General features: G+C 43.4%; 1 protein-coding gene across 1 annotated transcript in view; it reads left to right on the top strand.

Moving 5' to 3' along the window:
• The first annotated feature begins 846 nt into the window (after positions 1–846).
• Positions 847–23,202, top strand: part of WBP11 (WW domain binding protein 11) — a 47,813-nt gene continuing 25,457 nt past the window's right edge. The window contains exons 1-2 of the mRNA XM_073645081.1: positions 847–964; positions 1,501–1,602. Coding sequence (XP_073501182.1) covers positions 1,539–1,602 — 64 coding nt within the window. The 5' untranslated portion in view covers positions 847–964; positions 1,501–1,538. The remainder of the gene's footprint in view (positions 965–1,500; positions 1,603–23,202) is intronic.

Here is a 23,202-nt window from a genome sequence, read left to right as displayed (position 1 = left end):
TTTTTTTTGGGGTCCCCCAATTTAATAGCTAGTAAAGGCTAGGTATTCAGCTGGGGGCTGATATTAGTAGTCTGGGAAGCTCCGTGGGTATTACCCCCTTCCCAGGCTTCAAACATCTGCCCCAGCTGTCTGCTTAACCTCCGCTAGAGACTAAAATTAATGGGAACCCCACGCCAATATTTTTTTTAAATAAATCCTTTATTTTAACACTAAATGACAAGTACAGTAACCAACACTGTCACTGTACTTCATATATATGTGACTGACATGTTTCTATCTAATCTATGTGTGATGCTCTATTCTTTCTGTTATAAATTGTCGGGTACCGGTGTATGCCGCTGATGAATTGCCGGCCGGCTTTTTTAAAGAGACGGTGCATTAAAACACTAATATTTTTTTGAATAAATCCTTTAACACTAAATGACAAGTACAGTAAGCTGAGCGCTGCCATCCAGCTTGTCATCCTTCAGAGACACTGCAGAGCGCAGGCATTATGAGAACTTCCGATTCCGGTATTCGATATTGTAAAAGTATCGGACCTCAGTATCGGAATGCTCAACACTTGTCTTCACTAGTGAGCCAGCTAGAATGTATGAGCTGCAGTCAGGACCTGAAAGGAGCCCATACATTCTAGGCTCAACCCTGTCCACCATGTGCGGCACACACATAACTTACTATGTAATAGGTAATAATGTAATAAAGAAAAAAAAAAACAGAAATGTCGGAGGCTCCTGGAGCCATTTTGTCTTATTCTGTATCTGCAGTATACCCTGTGCTGACCTACAGAAACATGGCCGCCGCCGCCGCTGAACATAGGACCTCACTGCTCGCTCTAGTGAGCGCTGTTTACTGCTCACGTGACTGGTTACCGCGGTGACCCCGGAAGTAGATGCGCGCGTTGCTTGGACACGGAAGCGGAAGTGCGGCTGTACGCTGCGGAGCTAGTGGTGGAGCAGCCGCGGAGGTGAGGTGGACTCTGCGGATCAGATCGGCAGATCAGGAGATATCGGCCGATGTGTGGAGGATCTGTGCTCTCACCCCACACACATAACGGCAGGGCCACACCGTGCGTTGTCCCCGGGGCCGCTGAGAGGCGCTGTTACCTTCATTCATAGTGTATGACTGCACCTCGCATCCTCCTGTCACCATCTGCAGGCGCCCTGCTTGCTGCAAGTGACCGGGAGCAGTCTGCCCTTCTCACAGCGAAGGGTTTGTTACTTTGTGTCCAGTCTGCAGGGAATATCATGGACTGATACATTGTAACGAACTGACAGTGACATTGTGACAAACCCTCAGCTGTGCGACGTGTGAGGGCAGAAGGGAGCTGTCCCCATCCACTGACTGCAAGCAGAAGCCCTGGAGGTGGGGCCCGGGCCCAGCATGGAGGGTCTGCAGCGTCCCGGACCCCCAATTATCTGCCCCTATATTCTGTGACCCCGAGAAAAGATAAAGGGGAAATCCTGACCCAGAGAAATGACCGACCCCCGTCTCTCATCACAGGTGTCTACTGTCAGTGCGAGGAAGAGCAAGGTGGCAAGATGGGGCGAAGATCCACCTCCTCCACCAAGAGTGGGAAGTTCATGAACCCCACAGATCAGGCCCGTAAGTGACAGCGAGCAGAAGCGGGAGCGCAGCTCCGGAGTGTAATACTCAATATGTAATGTATGTACACAGTGACTGCAGCAGCAGAATAGTGAGCGCAGCTCTGGAGTATAATACAGGATGTAACTCAGGATCAGTAATGTAATGTATGTATACAGTGACTGCACCAGCAGAATAGTGAGTGCTGCTCTGGAGTATAATACAGGATGTAACTCAGGATCAGTAATGTAATGTATGTATACAGTGACTGCACCAGCAGAATAGTGAGTGCTGCTCTGGAGTATAATACAGGATGTAACTCAGGATCAGTAATGTAATGTATGTACACAGTGACTGCACCAGCAGAATAGTGAGCGCAGCTCTGGAGTATAATACAGGATGTATCAGTAATGTAATGTATGTACAGAGTGACTGCACCAGCAGAATAGTGAGTGCAGCTCTGGAGTATAATACAGGATGTAACTCAGGATCAGTAATGTAATGTATGTACACAGTGACTGCACCTGCAGAATAGTGAGTGCAGCTCTGGAGTATAATACAGGATGTAACTCAGGATCAGTAATGTATGTACACAGTAACTGCAGCAGCAGAATAGTGAGCGCAGCTCTGGAGTATAATACAGGATGTAACTCAGGATCAGTAATGTAATGTATGTACACAGTGACTGCACCAGCAGAATAGTGAGTGCAGCTCTGGAGTATAATACAGGATGTAACTCAGGATCAGTAATGTAATGTATGTACACAGTGACTGCACCTGCAGAATAGTGAGTGCAGCTCTGGAGTATAATACAGGATGTAACTCAGGATCAGTAATGTAATGTACGTACACAGTGACTGCACCAGCAGAATAGTGAGCGCAGCTCTGGAGTATAATACAGGATGTAACTCAGGATCAGTAATGTAATGTATGTACACAGTGACTGCAGCAGCAGAATAGTGAGCGCAGCTCTGGAGTATAATACAGGATGTAACTCAGGATCAGTAATGTAATGTATGTACACAGTGACTGCACCAGCAGAATAGTGAGTGCAGCTCTGGAGTATAATACAGGATGTAACTCAGGATCAGTAATGTAATGTATGTACACAGTGACTGCACCTGCAGAATAGTGAGTGCAGCTCTGGAGTATAATACAGGATGTAACTCAGGATCAGTAATGTAATGTACGTACACAGTGACTGCACCAGCAGAATAGTGAGTGCAGCTCTGGAGTATAATACAGGATGTAACTCAGGATCAGTAATGTAATGTATGTACACAGTGACTGCACCAGCAGAATAGTGAGTGCAGCTCTGGGGTATAATACAGGATGTAACTCAGGATCAGTAATGTAATGTATGTACACAGTGACTGCACCAGCAGAATAGTGAGTGCAGCTCTGGAGTATAATACAGGATGTAACTCAGGATCAGTAATGTAATGTATGTACACAGTGACTGCACCAGCAGAATAGTGAGTGCAGCTCTGGAGTATAATACAGGATGTAACTCAGGATCAGTAATGTAATGTATGTACACAGTGAGTGCACCAGCAGAATAGTGAGTGCAGCTCTGGGGTATAATACAGGATGTAACTCAGGATCAGTACAGGATAAGTAATGTAATGTATGTACACAGTGACTGCACCAGCAGAATAGTGAGTGCAGCTCTGGAGTATAATACAGGATGTAACTCAGGATCAGTAATGTAATGTATGTACACAGTGACTGCACCTGCAGAATAGTGAGTGCAGCTCTGGAGTATAATACAGGATGTAACTCAGGATCAGTAATGTAATGTACGTACACAGTGACTGCACCAGCAGAATAGTGAGTGCAGCTCTGGAGTATAATACAGGATGTAACTCAGGATCAGTAATGTAATGTATGTACACAGTGACTGCACCTGCAGAATAGTGAGTGCAGCTCTGGAGTATAATACAGGATGTAACTCAGGATCAGTAATGTAATGTACGTACACAGTGACTGCACCAGCAGAATAGTGAGTGCAGCTCTGGAGTATAATACAGGATGTAACTCAGGATCAGTAATGTAATGTATGTACACAGTGACTGCACCAGCAGAATAGTGAGTGCAGCTCTGGAGTATAATACAGGAGGTAACTCAGGATAAGTAATGTAATGTATGTACACAGTGACTGCACCAGCAGAATAGTGAGTGCAGCTCTGGGGTATAATACAGGATGTAACTCAGGATCAGTAATGTAATGTATGTGCACAGTGACTGCACCAGCAGAATAGTGAGTGCAGCTCTGGAGTATAATACAGGATGTAACTCAGGATCAGTAATGTAATGTATGTACACAGTGACTGCACCTGCAGAATAGTGAGTGCAGCTCTGGAGTATAATTCAGGATGTAACTCAAGATCAGTAATGTAATGTATGTACACAGTGACTGCACCTGCAGAATAGTGAGTGCAGCTCTGGAGTATAATACAGGATGTAACTCAGGATCAGTACAGGATAAGTAATGTAGTGTATGTACACAGTGACTGCACCAACAGAATAGTGAGTGCAGCTCTGGAGTATAATACAGGATGTAACTCAGGATCATTAATGTAATGTATGTACACAGTGACTGCACCAACAGAATAGTGAGTGCAGCTCTGGAGTATAATACAAAAATATCTCCCAGATCCGCACATTCCTAAACCATGAATCTGCAAAAACACTAGTGCACGCCCTCATCATCTCCCGCCTCGACTACTGCAACCTCCTGCCCTGTGGCCTCCCCTCTAACACTCTCGTACCCCTCCAATCTATCCTAAACTCTGCTGCTCGACTAATCCACCTGTCCCCCCGCTATTCCCCGGCCTCTCCCCTCTGTCAATCTCTTCACTGGCTCCCCATTGCTCAGAGAGTCCAGTTCAAAACCCTAACCCTGACATACAAAGCCATTCACAACCTGTCTCCTCCATACGTCTGTGACCTAGTCTCCTGTTACATACCTGCACGCAGCCTCCGATCCTCACAAGATCTCCTGCTCTACTCCCCTCTAATCTCCTCCTCCCACAATCACATACAAGATTTCTCCCGAGCTTCCTCCCTACTCTGGAACTCTCTACCCCAACACATCAGACTCTCGCCTACCGTGGAAACCTTCAAAAGGAACCTGAAGACCCACCTCTTCCGACAAGCCTACAACCTGCAGTAACCACCGCTCCACCATACTGCTGCACGACCAGCTCTACCCTCACCTGCTGTATCCTCACCCATCCCCTGTAGACTGTGAGCCCTCGCGGGCAGGGTCCTCGCTCCACCACACCGCTGCACGACCAGCTCTATCCTCACCTACTGTATCCTCACCCATCCCCTGTAGACTGTGAGCCCTCGCGGGCAGGGTCCTCGCTCCACCATACCGCTGCACGACCAGCTCTATCCTCACCTACTGTATCCTCACCCATCCCCTGTAGACTGTGAGCCCTCGCGGGCAGGGTCCTCGCTCCACCATACCGCTGCACGACCAGCTCTATCCTCACCTACTGTATCCTCACCCATCCCTTCTAGACTGTGAGCCCTCGCGGGCAGGGTCCTCGCTCCTCCTGTACCAGTCGCCGTCACATTGTGTTCAAGATTATTGTTATTGTAATTGTTCTTGTATTATACCCCTTTTTCACATATAAAGCGCCATGGAATAAATGGCGCTATAATAATAAATAATAATAATAATGTACACACTGACTGCACCAGCTGAATAGTGAGTGCAGCTCTGGAGTATAATACAGGATGTAACTCAGGATCAGTAATGTAATGTATGTACACAGTGACTGCACCAGCAGAATAGTGAGTGCAGCTCTGGAGTATAATACAGGATGTAACTCAGGATCAGTAATGTAATGTATGTACATAGTGACTGCACCAGCAGAATAGTGAGTGCAGCTCTGGAGTATAATACAGGATGTAACTCAGGATCAGTAATGTAATGTATGTACACAGTGACTGCACCAGCAAAATAGTGAGTGCAGCTCTGGAGTATAATACAGGAGGTAACTCAGGATCAGTAATGTAATGTATGTACACAGTGACTGCACCAGCAGAATAGTGAGTGCAGCTCTGGAGCATAATACAGCAGGTAACTCAGGATCAGTAATGTAATGTATGTACACAGTGACTGCACCAGCAGAATAGTGAGTGCAGCTCTGGAGCATAATACAGCAGGTAACTCAGGATCAGTAATGTAATGTATGTACACAGTGACTGCACCAGCAGAATAGTGAGTGCAGCTCTGGAGTATAATACAGGATGTAACTCAGGATCAGTAATGTAATGTATGTACACAGTGACTGCACCAGCAGAATAGTGAGTGCAGCTCTGGAGTATAATACAGGATGTAACTCAGGATCAGTAATGTAATGTATGTACATAGTGACTGCACCAGCAGAATAGTGAGTGCAGCTCTGGAGTATAATACAGGATGTAACTCAGGATCAGTAATGTAATGTATGTACACAGTGACTGCACCAGCAAAATAGTGAGTGCAGCTCTGGAGTATAATACAGGAGGTAACTCAGGATCAGTAATGTAATGTATGTACACAGTGACTGCACCAGCAGAATAGTGAGTGCAGCTCTGGAGCATAATACAGCAGGTAACTCAGGATCAGTAATGTAATGTATGTACACAGTGACTGCACCAGCAGAATAGTGAGTGCAGCTCTGGAGCATAATACAGCAGGTAACTCAGGATCAGTAATGTAATGTATGTACACAGTGACTGCACCAGTAGAATAGTGAGTGCAGCTCTGGAGTATAATACAGGATGTAACTCAGGATCAGTAATGTAATGTATGTACACAGTGACTGCACCAGCAAAATAGTGAGTGCAGCTCTGGAGTATAATACAGGATGTAACTCAGGATCAGTAATGTATGTACACAGTGACTGCACCAGCAGAATAGTGAGTGCAGCTCTGGAGCATAATACAGCAGGTAACTCAGGATCTGTAATGTAATGTATGTACACAGTGACTGCACCAGCAGAATAGTGAGTGCTGCTCTGGAGTATAATACAGGATGTAACTCAGGATCAGTAATGTAATGTATGTACACAGTGACTCCACCAGCAGAATAGTGAGTGCAGCTCTGGAGTATAATACAGGATGTAACTCAGGATCAGTAATGTAATGTATGTACAAAGTGACTGCACCAGCAGAATAGTGAGTGCAGCTCTGGAGTATAATACAGGATGTAACTCAGGATCAGTAATGTAATGTATGTACACAGTGACTGCACCAGCTGAATAGTGAGTGCAGCTCTGGAGTATAATACAGGATGTAACTCAGGATCAGTAATGTAATGTATGTACACAGTGACTGCACCAGCAAAATAGTGAGTGCAGCTCTGGAGTATAATACAGGATGTAACTCAGGATCAGTAATGTAATGTATGTACACAGTGACTGCACCAGCAGAATAGTGAGTGCAGCTCTGGAGTATAATACAGGATGTAACTCAGGATCAGTAATGTAATGTATGTACACAGTGACTGCACCAGCAGAATAGTGAGTGCAGCTCTGGAGTATAATACAGGATGTAACTCAGGATCAGTAATGTAATGTATGTACACAGTGACTGCACCAGCAAAATAGTGAGTGCAGCTCTGGAGTATAATACAGGATGTAACTCAGGATCAGTAATGTATGTACACAGTGACTGCACCAGCAGAATAGTGAGTGCAGCTCTGGAGCATAATACAGCAGGTAACTCAGGATCTGTAATGTAATGTATGTACACAGTGACTGTACCAGCAGAATAGTGAGTGCAGCTCTGGAGTATAATACAGGATGTAACTCAGGATCAGTAATGTAATGTATGTACACAGTGACTCCACCAGCAGAATAGTGAGTGCAGCTCTGGAGTATAATACAGGATGTAACTCAGGATCAGTAATGTAATGTATGTACACAGTGACTCCACCAGCAGAATAGTGAGTGCAGCTCTGGAGTATAATACAGGATGTAACTCAGGATCAGTAATGTAATGTATGTACAAAGTGACTGCACCAGCAGAATAGTGAGTGCAGCTCTGGAGTATAATACAGGATGTAACTCAGGATCAGTAATGTAATGTATGTACACAGTGACTGCACCAGCTGAATAGTGAGTGCAGCTCTGGAGTATAATACAGGATGTAACTCAGGATCAGTAATGTAATGTATGTACACAGTGACTGCACCAGCAAAATAGTGAGTGCAGCTCTGGAGTATAATACAGGAGGTAACTCAGGATCAGTAATGTAATGTATGTACAAAGTGACTGCACCAGCAGAATAGTGAGTGTAGCTCTGGAGTATAATACAGGATGTAACTCAGGATCAGTAATGTAATGTATGTACACAGTGAGTGCAGCTCTGGAGTATAATACAGGATGATACTCAGGATCAGTAATGTAATGTATGTACACAGTGACTGCACCAGCAGAATAGTGAGTGCAGCACTGGAGTATAATACAGGATGTAACTCAGGATCAGTAATGTAATGTATGTACACAGTGACTGCACCAGCAGAATAGTGAGTACAGCTCTGGAGTATAATACAGGATGTAACTCAGGATCAGTAATGTGTGTACACAGTGACTGCACCAGCAGAATAGTGAGTGCAGCTCTGGAGTATAATACAGGATGTAACTCCGGATCAGTAATGTAATGTATGTACACAGTGAGTGCAGCTCTGGAGTATAATACAGGATGTAACTCAGGATCAGTAATGTATGTACACAGTGACTGCACCAGCAGAATAGTGAGTGCAGCTCTGGAGTATAATACAGGATGTAACTCAGGATCAGTAATGTAATGTATGTACACAGTGAGTGCAGCTCTGGAGTATAATACAGGATGTAACTCAGGATCAGTAATGTATGTACACAGTGACTGCACCAGCAGAATAGTGAGTGCAGCTCTGGAGCATAATACAGGAGGTAACTCAGGATCAGTTATGTATGTACACAGTGACTGCACCAGCAGAATAGTGAGTGCAGCTCTGGAGGATAATACAGGAGGTAACTCAGGATCAGTAATGTAATGTATGTACACAGTGACTGCACCAGCAGAATAGTGAGTTCAGCTCTGGAGTATAATACAGGATATAACTCAGGATCAGTAATGTAATGTATGTACACAGTGACTGCACCAGCAGAATAGTGAGTGCAGCTCTGGAGTATAATACAGGATGTAACTCAGGATCAGTAATGTATGTACACAGTGACTGCACCAGCAGAATAGTGAGTGCAGCTCTGGAGTATAATACAGGATCAGTAATGTAATGTATGTACACAGTGACTGCACCAGCAGAATAGTGAGTGCAGCTCTGGAGTATAATACAGGATCAGTAATGTAATGTATGTACACAGTGACTGCACCAGCAGAATAGTGAGTTCAGCTCTGGAGTATAATACAGGATGTAACTCAGGATCAGTAATGTAATGTATGTACACAGTGACTGCACCAGCAGAATAGTGAGTGCAGCTCTGGAGCATAATACAGGAGGTAACTCTGTATCAGTAATGTATGTACACAGTGACTGCACCAGCAGAATAGAGAGTGCAGCTCTGGAGTATAATACAGGATGTAACTCAGGATCAGTAATGTATGTACACAGTGACAGCACCAGCAGAATAGTGAGTGCAGCTCTGGAGTATAATACAGGATGTAACTCAGGATCAGTACAGGATCAGTAATGTAATGTATGTACGCAGTGACTGCACCAGCAGAATAGTGAGTGCAGCTCTGGAGTATAATACAGGATGTAACTCAGGATCAGTAATGTATGTACACAATGACTGCACCAGCAGAATAGTGAGTGCAGCTCTGGAGCATAATACAGCAGGTAACTCAGGATCTGTAATGTAATGTATGTACACAGTGACTGCACCAGCAGAATAGTGAGTGCAGCTCTGGAGTATAATACAGGATGTAACTCAGGATCAGTAATGTAATGTATGTACACAGTGAGTGCACCAGCAGAATAGTGAGTGCTGCTCTGGAGTATAATACAGGATGTAAGTCAGGATCAGTAATGTAATGTATGTACACAGTGACTCCACCAGCAGAATAGTGAGTGCAGCTCTGGAGTATAATACAGGAGGTAACTCAGGATCAGTAATGTAATGTATGTACACAGTGACTGCACCAGCAGAATAGTGAGTGCTGCTCTGGAGTATAATACAGGAGGTAACTCAGGATCAGTAATGTATGTACACAGTGACTGCGCCAGCAGAATAGTGAGTGCTGCTCTGGAGTGTAATACAGGATGTAACTCAGGATCAATACAGGATAAGTAATGTAATGTATGTACACAGTGACTGTACCAGCAGAATAGTGAGTGCTGCTCTGGAGTATAATACAGGATGTAACTCAGGATCAGTAATGTAATGTATGTACACAGTGACTGCACCAGCAGAATAGTGAGTGCAGCTCTGGAGTATAATACAGGATGTAACTCAGGATCAGTAATGTAATGTATGTACACAGTGACTGCACCAGCAGAATAGTGAGTGCAGCTCTGGAGTATAATACAGGATGTAACTCAGGATCAGTAATGTAATGTATGTACACAGTGACTGCACCAGCAGAATAGTGAGCGCAGCTCTGGGGTATAATACAGGATGTAAGTCAGGATCAGTAATGTAATGTATGTACACAGTGACTGCTCCAGCAGAATAGTGAGTGCAGCTCTGGAGTATAATACAGGATGTAAGTCAGGATCAGTAATGTATTTACACAGTGACTGCTCCAGCAGAATAGTGAGTGCAGCTCTGGAGGATAATACAGGATGTAACTCAGGATCAGTAATGTAATGTATGTACACAGTGACTGCACCAGCAGAATAGTGATTGCAGCTCTGGAGTATAATACAGGATGTAACTCAGGATCAGTAATGTAATGTATGTACCCAGTGACTGCACCAGCAGAATAGTGAGTGCAGCTCTGGAGTATAATACAGGATGTAAGTCAGGATCAGTAATGTATTTACACAGTGACTGCGCCAGCAGAATAGTGAGTGCAGCTCTGGAGTATAATACAGGAGGTAACTCAGGAACAGTTATGTATGTACACAGTGACTGCACCAGCAGAATAGTGAGTGCAGCTCTGGAGTATAATACAGGATGTAACTCAGGATCAGTAATGTATGTACACAGTGACTCCACCAGCAGAATAGTGAGTGCAGCTCTGGAGTGTAATACAGGATGTAACTCAGGATCAGTAATGTAATGTATGTACACAGTGACTGCACCAGCAGAATAGTGAGTGCAGCTCTGAGGTATAATGCAGGATGTGACTCAGGATCAGTAATGTAATGTATGTACACAGTGACTGCACCAGCAGAATAGTGAGTGCAGCTCTGGAGTATAATACAGGATGTAAGTCAGGATCAGTAATGTATGTACACAGTGACTGCACCAGCAGAATAGTGAGTGCTGCTCTGGAGTATAATACAGGCGGTAACTCAGGATCAGAGTAATGTAATGTATGTACACAGTGACTGCACCAGCAGAATAGTGAGTTCAGCTCTGGAGTATAATACAGGATGTAACTCAGGATCAGTAATGTAATGTATGTACACAGTGACTGCACCAGCAGAATAGTGAGTGCAGCTCTGGAGTATAATACAGGATCAGTAATGTAATATATGTACACAGTGACTGCACCAGCAGAATAGTGAGTGCAGCTCTGGAGTATAATAGAGGATGTAACTCATAATCAGTAATGTAATGTATGTACACAGTGACTGCACCAGCAGAATAGTGAGTGCAGCTCTGGAGCATAATACAGGAGGTAACTCGGTATCAGTAATGTAATGTACACAGTGACTGCACCAGCAGAATAGAGAGTGCAGCTCTGGAGTATAATACAGGATGTAACTCAGGATCAGTAATGTAATGTATGTACACAGTGACAGCACCAGCAGAATAGTGAGTGCAGCTCTGGAGTATAATACAGGATGTAACTCAGGATCAGTAATGTATGTACACAGTGACTGCACCAGCAGAATAGTGAGTGCAGCTCTGGGGTATAATACAGGATGTAACTCAGGATCAGTAATGTAATGTATGTACACAGTGACAGCACCAGCAGAATAGTGAGTGCAGCTCTGGAGTATAATACAGGATGTAACTCAGGATCAGTACAGGATCAGTAATGTAATGTATGTACACAGTGACTGCACCAGCAGAATAGTGAGTGCAGCTCTGGAGTATAATACAGGATGTAACTCAGGATCAGTAATGTATGTACACAGTGACTGCACCAGCAGAATAGTGAGTGCAGCTCTGGAGCATAATACAGCAGGTAACTCAGGATCTGTAATGTAATGTATGTACACAGTGACTGCACCAGCAGAATAGTGAGTGCAGCTCTGGAGTATAATACAGGATGTAACTCAGGATCAGTAATGTAATGTATGTACACAGTGACTGCACCAGCAGAATAGTGAGTGCAGCTCTGGAGTATAATACAGGATGTAACTCAGTATCAGTAATGTAATGTATGTACACAGTGACTGCACCAGCAGAATAGTGAGTGCAGCTCTGGAGTATAATACAGGATGTAACTCAGGATCAGTAATGTAATGTATGTACACAGTGAGTGCACCAGCAGAATAGTGAGTGCAGCTCTGGAGTATAATACAGGATGTAACTCAGGATCAGTAATGTAATGTATGTGCACAGTGACTGCACCCGCAGAATAGTGAGTGCAGCTCTGGAGTATAATGCAGGATGTAACTCAGGATCAGTAATGTATGTACACAGTGACTGCACCAGCAGAATAGTGAGTGCAGCTCTGGAGTATAATACAGGAGGTAACTCAGGATCAGTAATGTAATGTATGTACACAGTGACTGCACCAGCAGAATAGTGAGTGCAGCTCTGGAGCATAATACAGGATGTAACTCAGGATCAGTACAGGATCAGTAATGTAATGTATGTACACAGTGACTGCACCTGCAGAATAGTGAGTGCAGCTCTGGAGGATAATACAGGATGTAACTCAGGATCAGTAATGTAATGTATGTACACAGTGACTGCACCAGCAGAATAGTGAGTGCAGCTCTGGAGTATAATACAGGATGTAACTCAGGATCAGTAATGTAATGTATGTACATAGTGACTGCACCAGCAGAATAGTGAGTGCAGCTCTGGAGTATAATACAGGATGTAACTCAGGATCAGTAATGTAATGTATGTACACAGTGACTGCACCAGCAAAATAGTGAGTGCAGCTCTGGAGTATAATACAGGAGGTAACTCAGGATCAGTAATGTAATGTATGTACACAGTGACTGCACCAGCAGAATAGTGAGTGCAGCTCTGGAGCATAATACAGCAGGTAACTCAGGATCAGTAATGTAATGTATGTACACAGTGACTGCACCAGCAGAATAGTGAGTGCAGCTCTGGAGCATAATACAGCAGGTAACTCAGGATCAGTAATGTAATGTATGTACACAGTGACTGCACCAGCAGAATAGTGAGTGCAGCTCTGGAGTATAATACAGGATGTAACTCAGGATCAGTAATGTAATGTATGTACACAGTGACTGCACCAGCAAAATAGTGAGTGCAGCTCTGGAGTATAATACAGGATGTAACTCAGGATCAGTAATGTATGTACACAGTGACTGCACCAGCAGAATAGTGAGTGCAGCTCTGGAGCATAATACAGCAGGTAACTCAGGATCTGTAATGTAATGTATGTACACAGTGACTGCACCAGCAGAATAGTGAGTGCTGCTCTGGAGTATAATACAGGATGTAACTCAGGATCAGTAATGTAATGTATGTACACAGTGACTCCACCAGCAGAATAGTGAGTGCAGCTCTGGAGTATAATACAGGATGTAACTCAGGATTAGTAATGTAATGTATGTACAAAGTGACTGCACCAGCAGAATAGTGAGTGCAGCTCTGGAGTATAATACAGGATGTAACTCAGGATCAGTAATGTAATGTATGTACACAGTGACTGCACCAGCTGAATAGTGAGTGCAGCTCTGGAGTATAATACAGGATGTAACTCAGGATCAGTAATGTAATGTATGTACACAGTGACTGCACCAGCAAAATAGTGAGTGCAGCTCTGGAGTATAATACAGGATGTAACTCAGGATCAGTAATGTAATGTATGTACACAGTGACTGCACCAGCAGAATAGTGAGTGCAGCTCTGGAGTATAATACAGGATGTAACTCAGGATCAGTAATGTAATGTATGTACACAGTGACTGCACCAGCAGAATAGTGAGTGCAGCTCTGGAGTATAATACAGGATGTAACTCAGGATCAGTAATGTAATGTATGTACACAGTGACTGCACCAGCAAAATAGTGAGTGCAGCTCTGGAGTATAATACAGGATGTAACTCAGGATCAGTAATGTATGTACACAGTGACTGCACCAGCAGAATAGTGAGTGCAGCTCTGGAGCATAATACAGCAGGTAACTCAGGATCTGTAATGTAATGTATGTACACAGTGACTGCACCAGCAGAATAGTGAGTGCTGCTCTGGAGTATAATACAGGATGTAACTCAGGATCAGTAATGTAATGTATGTACACAGTGACTCCACCAGCAGAATAGTGAGTGCAGCTCTGGAGTATAATACAGGATGTAACTCAGGATCAGTAATGTAATGTATGTACAAAGTGACTGCACCAGCAGAATAGTGAGTGCAGCTCTGGAGTATAATACAGGATGTAACTCAGGATCAGTAATGTAATGTATGTACACAGTGACTGCACCAGCTGAATAGTGAGTGCAGCTCTGGAGTATAATACAGGATGTAACTCAGGATCAGTAATGTAATGTATGTACACAGTGACTGCACCAGCAAAATAGTGAGTGCAGCTCTGGAGTATAATACAGGAGGTAACTCAGGATCAGTAATGTAATGTATGTACAAAGTGACTGCACCAGCAGAATAGTGAGTGTAGCTCTGGAGTATAATACAGGATGTAACTCAGGATCAGTAATGTAATGTATGTACACAGTGAGTGCAGCTCTGGAGTATAATACAGGATGATACTCAGGATCAGTAATGTAATGTATGTACACAGTGACTGCACCAGCAGAATAGTGAGTGCAGCACTGGAGTATAATACAGGATGTAACTCAGGATCAGTAATGTAATGTATGTACACAGTGACTGCACCAGCAGAATAGTGAGTACAGCTCTGGAGTATAATACAGGATGTAACTCAGGATCAGTAATGTATGTACACAGTGACTGCACCAGCAGAATAGTGAGTGCAGCTCTGGAGTATAATACAGGATGTAACTCCGGATCAGTAATGTAATGTATGTACACAGTGAGTGCAGCTCTGGAGTATAATACAGGATGTAACTCAGGATCAGTAATGTATGTACACAGTGACTGCACCAGCAGAATAGTGAGTGCAGCTCTGGAGTATAATACAGGATGTAACTCAGGATCAGTAATGTAATGTATGTACACAGTGAGTGCAGCTCTGGAGTATAATACAGGATGTAACTCAGGATCAGTAATGTATGTACACAGTGACTGCACCAGGAGAATAGTGAGTGCAGCTCTGGAGCATAATACAGGAGGTAACTCAGGATCAGTTATGTATGTACACAGTGACTGCACCAGCAGAATAGTGAGTGCAGCTCTGGAGGATAATACAGGAGGTAACTCAGGATCAGTAATGTAATGTATGTACACAGTGACTGCACCAGCAGAATAGTGAGTTCAGCTCTGGAGTATAATACAGGATATAACTCAGGATCAGTAATGTAATGTATGTACACAGTGACTGCACCAGCAGAATAGTGAGTGCAGCTCTGGAGTATAATACAGGATGTAACTCAGGATCAGTAATGTATGTACACAGTGACTGCACCAGCAGAATAGTGAGTGCAGCTCTGGAGTATAATACAGGATCAGTAATGTAATGTATGTACACAGTGACTGCACCAGCAGAATAGTGAGTGCAGCTCTGGAGTATAATACAGGATCAGTAATGTAATGTATGTACACAGTGACTGCACCAGCAGAATAGTGAGTGCAGCTCTGGAGTATAATACAGGATGTAACTCAGGATCAGTAATGTAATGTATGTACACAGTGACTGCACCAGCAGAATAGTGAGTGCAGCTCTGGAGCATAATACAGGAGGTAACTCTGTATCAGTAATGTATGTACACAGTGACTGCACCAGCAGAATAGAGAGTGCAGCTCTGGAGTATAATACAGGATGTAACTCAGGATCAGTAATGTATGTACACAGTGACAGCACCAGCAGAATAGTGAGTGCAGCTCTGGAGTATAATACAGGATGTAACTCAGGATCAGTACAGGATCAGTAATGTAATGTATGTACGCAGTGACTGCACCAGCAGAATAGTGAGTGCAGCTCTGGAGTATAATACAGGATGTAACTCAGGATCAGTAATGTATGTACACAATGACTGCACCAGCAGAATAGTGAGTGCAGCTCTGGAGCATAATACAGCAGGTAACTCAGGATCTGTAATGTAATGTATGTACACAGTGACTGCACCAGCAGAATAGTGAGTGCAGCTCTGGAGTATAATACAGGATGTAACTCAGGATCAGTAATGTAATGTATGTACACAGTGAGTGCACCAGCAGAATAGTGAGTGCTGCTCTGGAGTATAATACAGGATGTAAGTCAGGATCAGTAATGTAATGTATGTACACAGTGACTCCACCAGCAGAATAGTGAGTGCAGCTCTGGAGTATAATACAGGAGGTAACTCAGGATCAGTAATGTAATGTATGTACACAGTGACTGCACCAGCAGAATAGTGAGTGCTGCTCTGGAGTATAATACAGGAGGTAACTCAGGATCAGTAATGTATGTACACAGTGACTGCGCCAGCAGATTAGTGAGTGCTGCTCTGGAGTGTAATACAGGATGTAACTCAGGATCAATACAGGATAAGTAATGTAATGTATGTACACAGTGACTGTACCAGCAGAATAGTGAGTGCTGCTCTGGAGTATAATACAGGATGTAACTCAGGATCAGTAATGTAATGTATGTACACAGTGACTGCACCAGCAGAATAGTGAGTGCAGCTCTGGAGTATAATACAGGATGTAACTCAGGATCAGTAATGTAATGTATGTACACAGTGACTGCACCAGCAGAATAGTGAGTGCAGCTCTGGAGTATAATACAGGATGTAACTCAGGATCAGTAATGTAATGTATGTACACAGTGACTGCACCAGCAGAATAGTGAGCGCAGCTCTGGGGTATAATACAGGATGTAAGTCAGGATCAGTAATGTAATGTATGTACACAGTGACTGCTCCAGCAGAATAGTGAGTGCAGCTCTGGAGTATAATACAGGATGTAAGTCAGGATCAGTAATGTATTTACACAGTGACTGCTCCAGCAGAATAGTGAGTGCAGCTCTGGAGGATAATACAGGATGTAACTCAGGATCAGTAATGTAATGTATGTACACAGTGACTGCACCAGCAGAATAGTGATTGCAGCTCTGGAGTATAATACAGGATGTAACTCAGGATCAGTAATGTAATGTATGTACCCAGTGACTGCACCAGCAGAATAGTGAGTGCAGCTCTGGAGTATAATACAGGATGTAAGTCAGGATCAGTAATGTATTTACACAGTGACTGCGCCAGCAGAATAGTGAGTGCAGCTCTGGAGTATAATACAGGAGGTAACTCAGGAACAGTTATGTATGTACACAGTGACTGCACCAGCAGAATAGTGAGTGCAGCTCTGGAGTATAATACAGGATGTAACTCAGGATCAGTAATGTATGTACACAGTGACTCCACCAGCAGAATAGTGAGTGCAGCTCTGGAGTGTAATACAGGATGTAACTCAGGATCAGTAATGTAATGTATGTACACAGTGACTGCACCAGCAGAATAGTGAGTGCAGCTCTGAGGTATAATACAGGATGTGACTCAGGATCAGTAATGTAATGTATGTACACAGTGACTGCACCAGCAGAATAGTGAGTGCAGCTCTGGAGTATAATACAGGATGTAAGTCAGGATCAGTAATGTATGTACACAGTGACTGCACCAGCAGAATAGTGAGTGCTGCTCTGGAGTATAATACAGGCGGTAACTCAGGATCAGAGTAATGTAATGTATGTACACAGTGACTGCACCAGCAGAATAGTGAGTTCAGCTCTGGAGTATAATACAGGATGTAACTCAGGATCAGTAATGTAATGTATGTACACAGTGACTGCACCAGCAGAATAGTGAGTGCAGCTCTGGAGTATAATACAGGATCAGTAATGTAATATATGTACACAGTGACTGCACCAGCAGAATAGTGAGTGCAGCTCTGGAGTATAATAGAGGATGTAACTCATAATCAGTAATGTAATGTATGTACACAGTGACTGCACCAGCAGAATAGTGAGTGCAGCTCTGGAGCATAATACAGGAGGTAACTCGGTATCAGTAATGTATGTACATAGTGACTGCACCAGCAGAATAGAGAGTGCAGCTCTGGAGTATAATACAGGATGTAACTCAGGATCAGTAATGTAATGTATGTACACAGTGACAGCACCAGCAGAATAGTGAGTGCAGCTCTGGAGTATAATACAGGATGTAACTCAGGATCAGTAATGTATGTACACAGTGACTGCACCAGCAGAATAGTGAGTGCAGCTCTGGGGTATAATACAGGATGTAACTCAGGATCAGTAATGTAATGTATGTACACAGTGACAGCACCAGCAGAATAGTGAGTGCAGCTCTGGAGTATAATACAGGATGTAACTCAGGATCAGTACAGGATCAGTAATGTAATGTATGTACACAGTGACTGCACCAGCAGAATAGTGAGTGCAGCTCTGGAGTATAATACAGGATGTAACTCAGGATCAGTAATGTATGTACACAGTGACTGCACCAGCAGAATAGTGAGTGCAGCTCTGGAGCATAATACAGCAGGTAACTCAGGATCTGTAATGTAATGTATGTACACAGTGACTGCACCAGCAGAATAGTGAGTGCAGCTCTGGAGTATAATACAGGATGTAACTCAGGATCAGTAATGTAATGTATGTACACAGTGACTGCACCAGCAGAATAGTGAGTGCAGCTCTGGAGTATAATACAGGATGTAACTCAGTATCAGTAATGTAATGTATGTACACAGTGACTGCACCAGCAGAATAGTGAGTGCAGCTCTGGAGTATAATACAGGATGTAACTCAGGATCAGTAATGTAATGTATGTACACAGTGAGTGCACCAGCAGAATAGTGAGTGCAGCTCTGGAGTATAATACAGGATGTAACTCAGGATCAGTAATGTAATGTATGTGCACAGTGACTGCACCCGCAGAATAGTGAGTGCAGCTCTGGAGTATAATGCAGGATGTAACTCAGGATCAGTAATGTATGTACACAGTGACTGCACCAGCAGAATAGTGAGTGCAGCTCTGGAGTATAATACAGGAGGTAACTCAGGATCAGTAATGTAATGTATGTACACAGTGACTGCACCAGCAGAATAGTGAGTGCAGCTCTGGAGCATAATACAGGATGTAACTCAGGATCAGTACAGGATCAGTAATGTAATGTATGTACACAGTGACTGCACCTGCAGAATAGTGAGTGCAGCTCTGGAGGATAATACAGGATGTAACTCAGGATCAGTAATGTAATGTATGTACACAGTGACTGCACCAGCAGAATAGTGATTGCAGCTCTGGAGTATAATACAGGATGTAACTCAGGATCAGTAATGTAATGTATGTACCCAGTGACTGCACCAGCAGAATAGTGAGTGCAGCTCTGGAGTATAATACAGGATGTAAGTCAGGATCAGTAATGTATTTACACAGTGACTGCGCCAGCAGAATAGTGAGTGCAGCTCTGGAGGATAATACAGGAGGTAACTCAGGATCAGTTATGTAATGTACACAGTGACTGCACCAGCAGAATAGGTAGTGCAGCTCTGGAGTATAATACAGGATGTAACTCAGGATCAGTAATGTATGTACACAGTGACTCCACCAGCAGAATAGTGAGTGCAGCTCTGGAGTGTAATACAGGATGTAACTCAGGATCAGTAATGTAATGTATGTACACAGTGACTGCACCAGCAGAATAGTGAGTGCAGCTCTGAGGTATAATACAGGATGTGACTCAGGATCAGTAATGTAATGTATGTACACAGTGACTGCACCAGCAGAATAGTGAGTGCAGCTCTGGAGTATAATACAGGATGTAAGTCAGGATCAGTAATGTATTTACACAGTGACTGCGCCAGCAGAATAGTGAGTGCAGCTCTGGAGGATAATACAGGAGGTAACTCAGGATCAGTTATGTATGTACACAGTGACTGCACCAGCAGAATAGTGAGTGCTGCTCTGGAGTATAATACAGGCGGTAACTCAGGATCAGTAATGTAATGTATGTACACAGTGACTGCACCAGCAGAATAGTGAGTTCAGCTCTGGAGTATAATACAGGATGTAACTCAGGATCAGTAATGTAATGTATGTACACAGTGACTGCACCAGCAGAATAGTGAGTGCAGCTCTGGAGTATAATACAGGATGTAACTCAGGATCAGTAATGTATGTACACAGTGACTGCACCAGCAGAATAGTGAGTGCAGCTCTGGAGTATAATACAGGATCAGTAATGTAATATATGTACACAGTGACTGCACCAGCAGAATAGTGAGTGCAGCTCTGGAGTATAATACAGGATGTAACTCATAATCAGTAATGTAATGTATGTACACAGTGACTGCACCAGCAGAATAGTGAGTGCAGCTCTGGAGCAGAATACAGGAGATAACTCGGTATCAGTAATGTATGTACATAGTGACTGCACCAGCAGAATAGAGAGTGCAGCTCTGGAGTATAATACAGGATGTAACTCAGGATCAGTAATGTAATGTATGTACACAGTGACAGCACCAGCAGAATAGTGAGTGCAGCTCTGGAGTATAATACAGGATGTAACTCAGGATCAGTAATGTAATGTATGTACACAGTGACAGCACCAGCAGAATAGTGAGTGCAGCTCTGGAGTATAATACAGGATGTAACTCAGGATCAGTACAGGATCAGTAATGTAATGTATGTACACAGTGACTGCACCAGCAGAATAGTGAGTGCAGCTCTGGAGTATAATACAGGATGTAACTCAGGATCAGTAATGTATGTACACAGTGACTGCACCAGCAGAATAGTGAGTGCAGCTCTGGAGCATAATACAGCAGGTAACTCAGGATCTGTAATGTAATGTATGTACACAGTGACTGCACCAGCAGAATAGTGAGTGCAGCTCTGGAGTATAATACAGGATGTAACTCAGGATCAGTAATGTAATGTATGTACACAGTGACTGCACCAGCAGAATAGTGAGTGCAGCTCTGGAGTATAATACAGGATGTAACTCAGTATCAGTAATGTAATGTATGTACACAGTGACTGCACCAGCAGAATAGTGAGTGCAGCTCTGGAGTATAATGCAGGATGTAACTCAGGATCAGTAATGTATGTACACAGTGACTGCACCAGCAGAATAGTGAGTGCAGCTCTGGAGTATAATAGAGGAGGTAACTCAGGATCAGTAATGTAATGTATGTACACAGTGACTGCACCAGCAGAATAGTGAGTGCAGCTCTGGAGCATAGTACAGGATGTAACTCAGGATCAGTACAGGATCAGTAATGTAATGTATGTACACAGTGACTGCACCTGCAGAATAGTGAGTGCAGCTCTGGAGGATAATACAATATGTAACTCAGGATCAGTAATGTAATGTATGTACACAGTGACTGCACCAGCAGAATAGTGAGTGCAGCTCTGGAGCATAATACAGGATGTAACTCAGGATCAGTACAGGATCAGTAATGTAATGTATGTACACAGTGACTGCACCAGCAGAATAGTGAGTGCAGCTCTGGGGTATAATACAGGATGTAACTCAGGATCAGTAATGTAATGTATGTACACAGTGACTGCACCAGCAGAATAGTGAGTGCAGCTCTGGAGTATAATATAGGAGGTAATTCAGGATCAGTAATGTAATATATGGGTACAGTGACTGCACCAGCAGAATAGTGAGTGCAGCTCTGGAGGATAATACAGGATGTAACTCAGGATCAGTAATGTAATGTATGTACACAGTGACTGCACCAGCAGAATAGTGAGTGCAGCTCTGGAGTATAATACAGGATGTAACTCAGGATCAGTAATGTAATGTATGTACACAGTGACTGCACCAGCAGAATAGTGAGTGCTGCTCTGGAGTATAATATAGGAGGTAACTCAGGATGAGTAATGTAATGTATGTACACAGTGACTGCACCAGCAGAATAGTGAGTGCTGCTCTGGAGTATAATATAGGAGGTAACTCAGGATCAGTAATGTAATATATGTACACAGTGACTGCACCAGCAGAATAGTGAGTGCAGCTCTGGGGTATAATACAGGATATAACTCAGGATCAGTAATGTATGTACACAGTGATTGCACCAGCAGAATAGTGAGTGCAGCTCTGGAGTATAATACAGGAGGTAACTCAGGATCAGTAATGTAACGTATGTACACAGTGACTGCACCAGCAGAATAGTGAGTGCAGCTCTGGAGTATAATACAGGATGTAACTCAGGATCAGTAATGTAATGTATGTACACAGTGACTGCACCAGCAGAATAGTGAGTGCAGCTCTGGAATATAATACAGGATGTAACTCAGGATAAGTAATGTAATGTATGTACATAGTGAGTGCAGCTCTGGAGTATAATACAGGATGTAACTCAGGATCAGTAATGTAATGTATGTGCACAGTGACTGCACCAGCAGAATAGTGAGTGCAGCTCTGGAGTATAATACAGGAGGTAACTCAGCATCAGTAATGTAATGTATGTACACAGTGACTGCACCAGCAGAATAGTGAGTGCAGCTCTGGAGGATAATACAGGATGTAACTCAGGATCAGTACAGAATAAGTAATGTAATGTATGTACACAGTAACTGCACCAGCAGAATAGTGAGTGCAGCTCTGGAGTATAATACAGGAGGCAACTCAGGATCAGTAATGTAATGTATGTACACAGTGACTGCACCAGCAGAATAGTGAGTGCTGCTCTTGAGTATAATACAGGATGTAAGTCAGGATCAGTAATGTAATGTATGTACACAGTGACTCCACCACTAGAATAGTGAGTGCAGCTCTGGAGTATAATGCAGGAGGTAACTCAGGATCAGTAATGTATGTACACAGTGACTGCACCAGCAGAATAGTGAGTGCTGCTCTGGAGTATAATACAGGATGTAAGTCAGGATCAGTAATGTAATGTATGTACACAGTGACTCCACCACCAGAATAGTGAGTGCAGCTCTGGAGTATAATACAGGAGGTAACTCAGGATCAGTAATGTAATGTATGTGCACAGTGACTGCACCAGCAGAATAGTGAGTGCAGCTCTGGAGTATAATACAGGAGGTAACTCAGGATCAGTAATTTAATGTATGTACACAGTGACTGCACCAGCAGAATAGTGAGTGCAGCTCTGGAGTATAATACAGGATATAACTCAGGATCAGTAATGTAATGTATGTACACAGTGACTGCACCAGCAGAATAGTGAGTGCAGCT

Source organism: Phyllobates terribilis, unplaced genomic scaffold (genome assembly GCF_046119375.1).
Source record: "Phyllobates terribilis strain yellow unplaced genomic scaffold, ASM4611937v1 Scaffold_8__6_contigs__length_399053987, whole genome shotgun sequence".
Taxonomy (NCBI): domain Eukaryota; kingdom Metazoa; phylum Chordata; class Amphibia; order Anura; family Dendrobatidae; genus Phyllobates; species Phyllobates terribilis.
The sequence above is the reverse complement of the archived record's forward strand: the minus strand, read 5'-3'. Positions and strand labels throughout refer to the sequence as shown.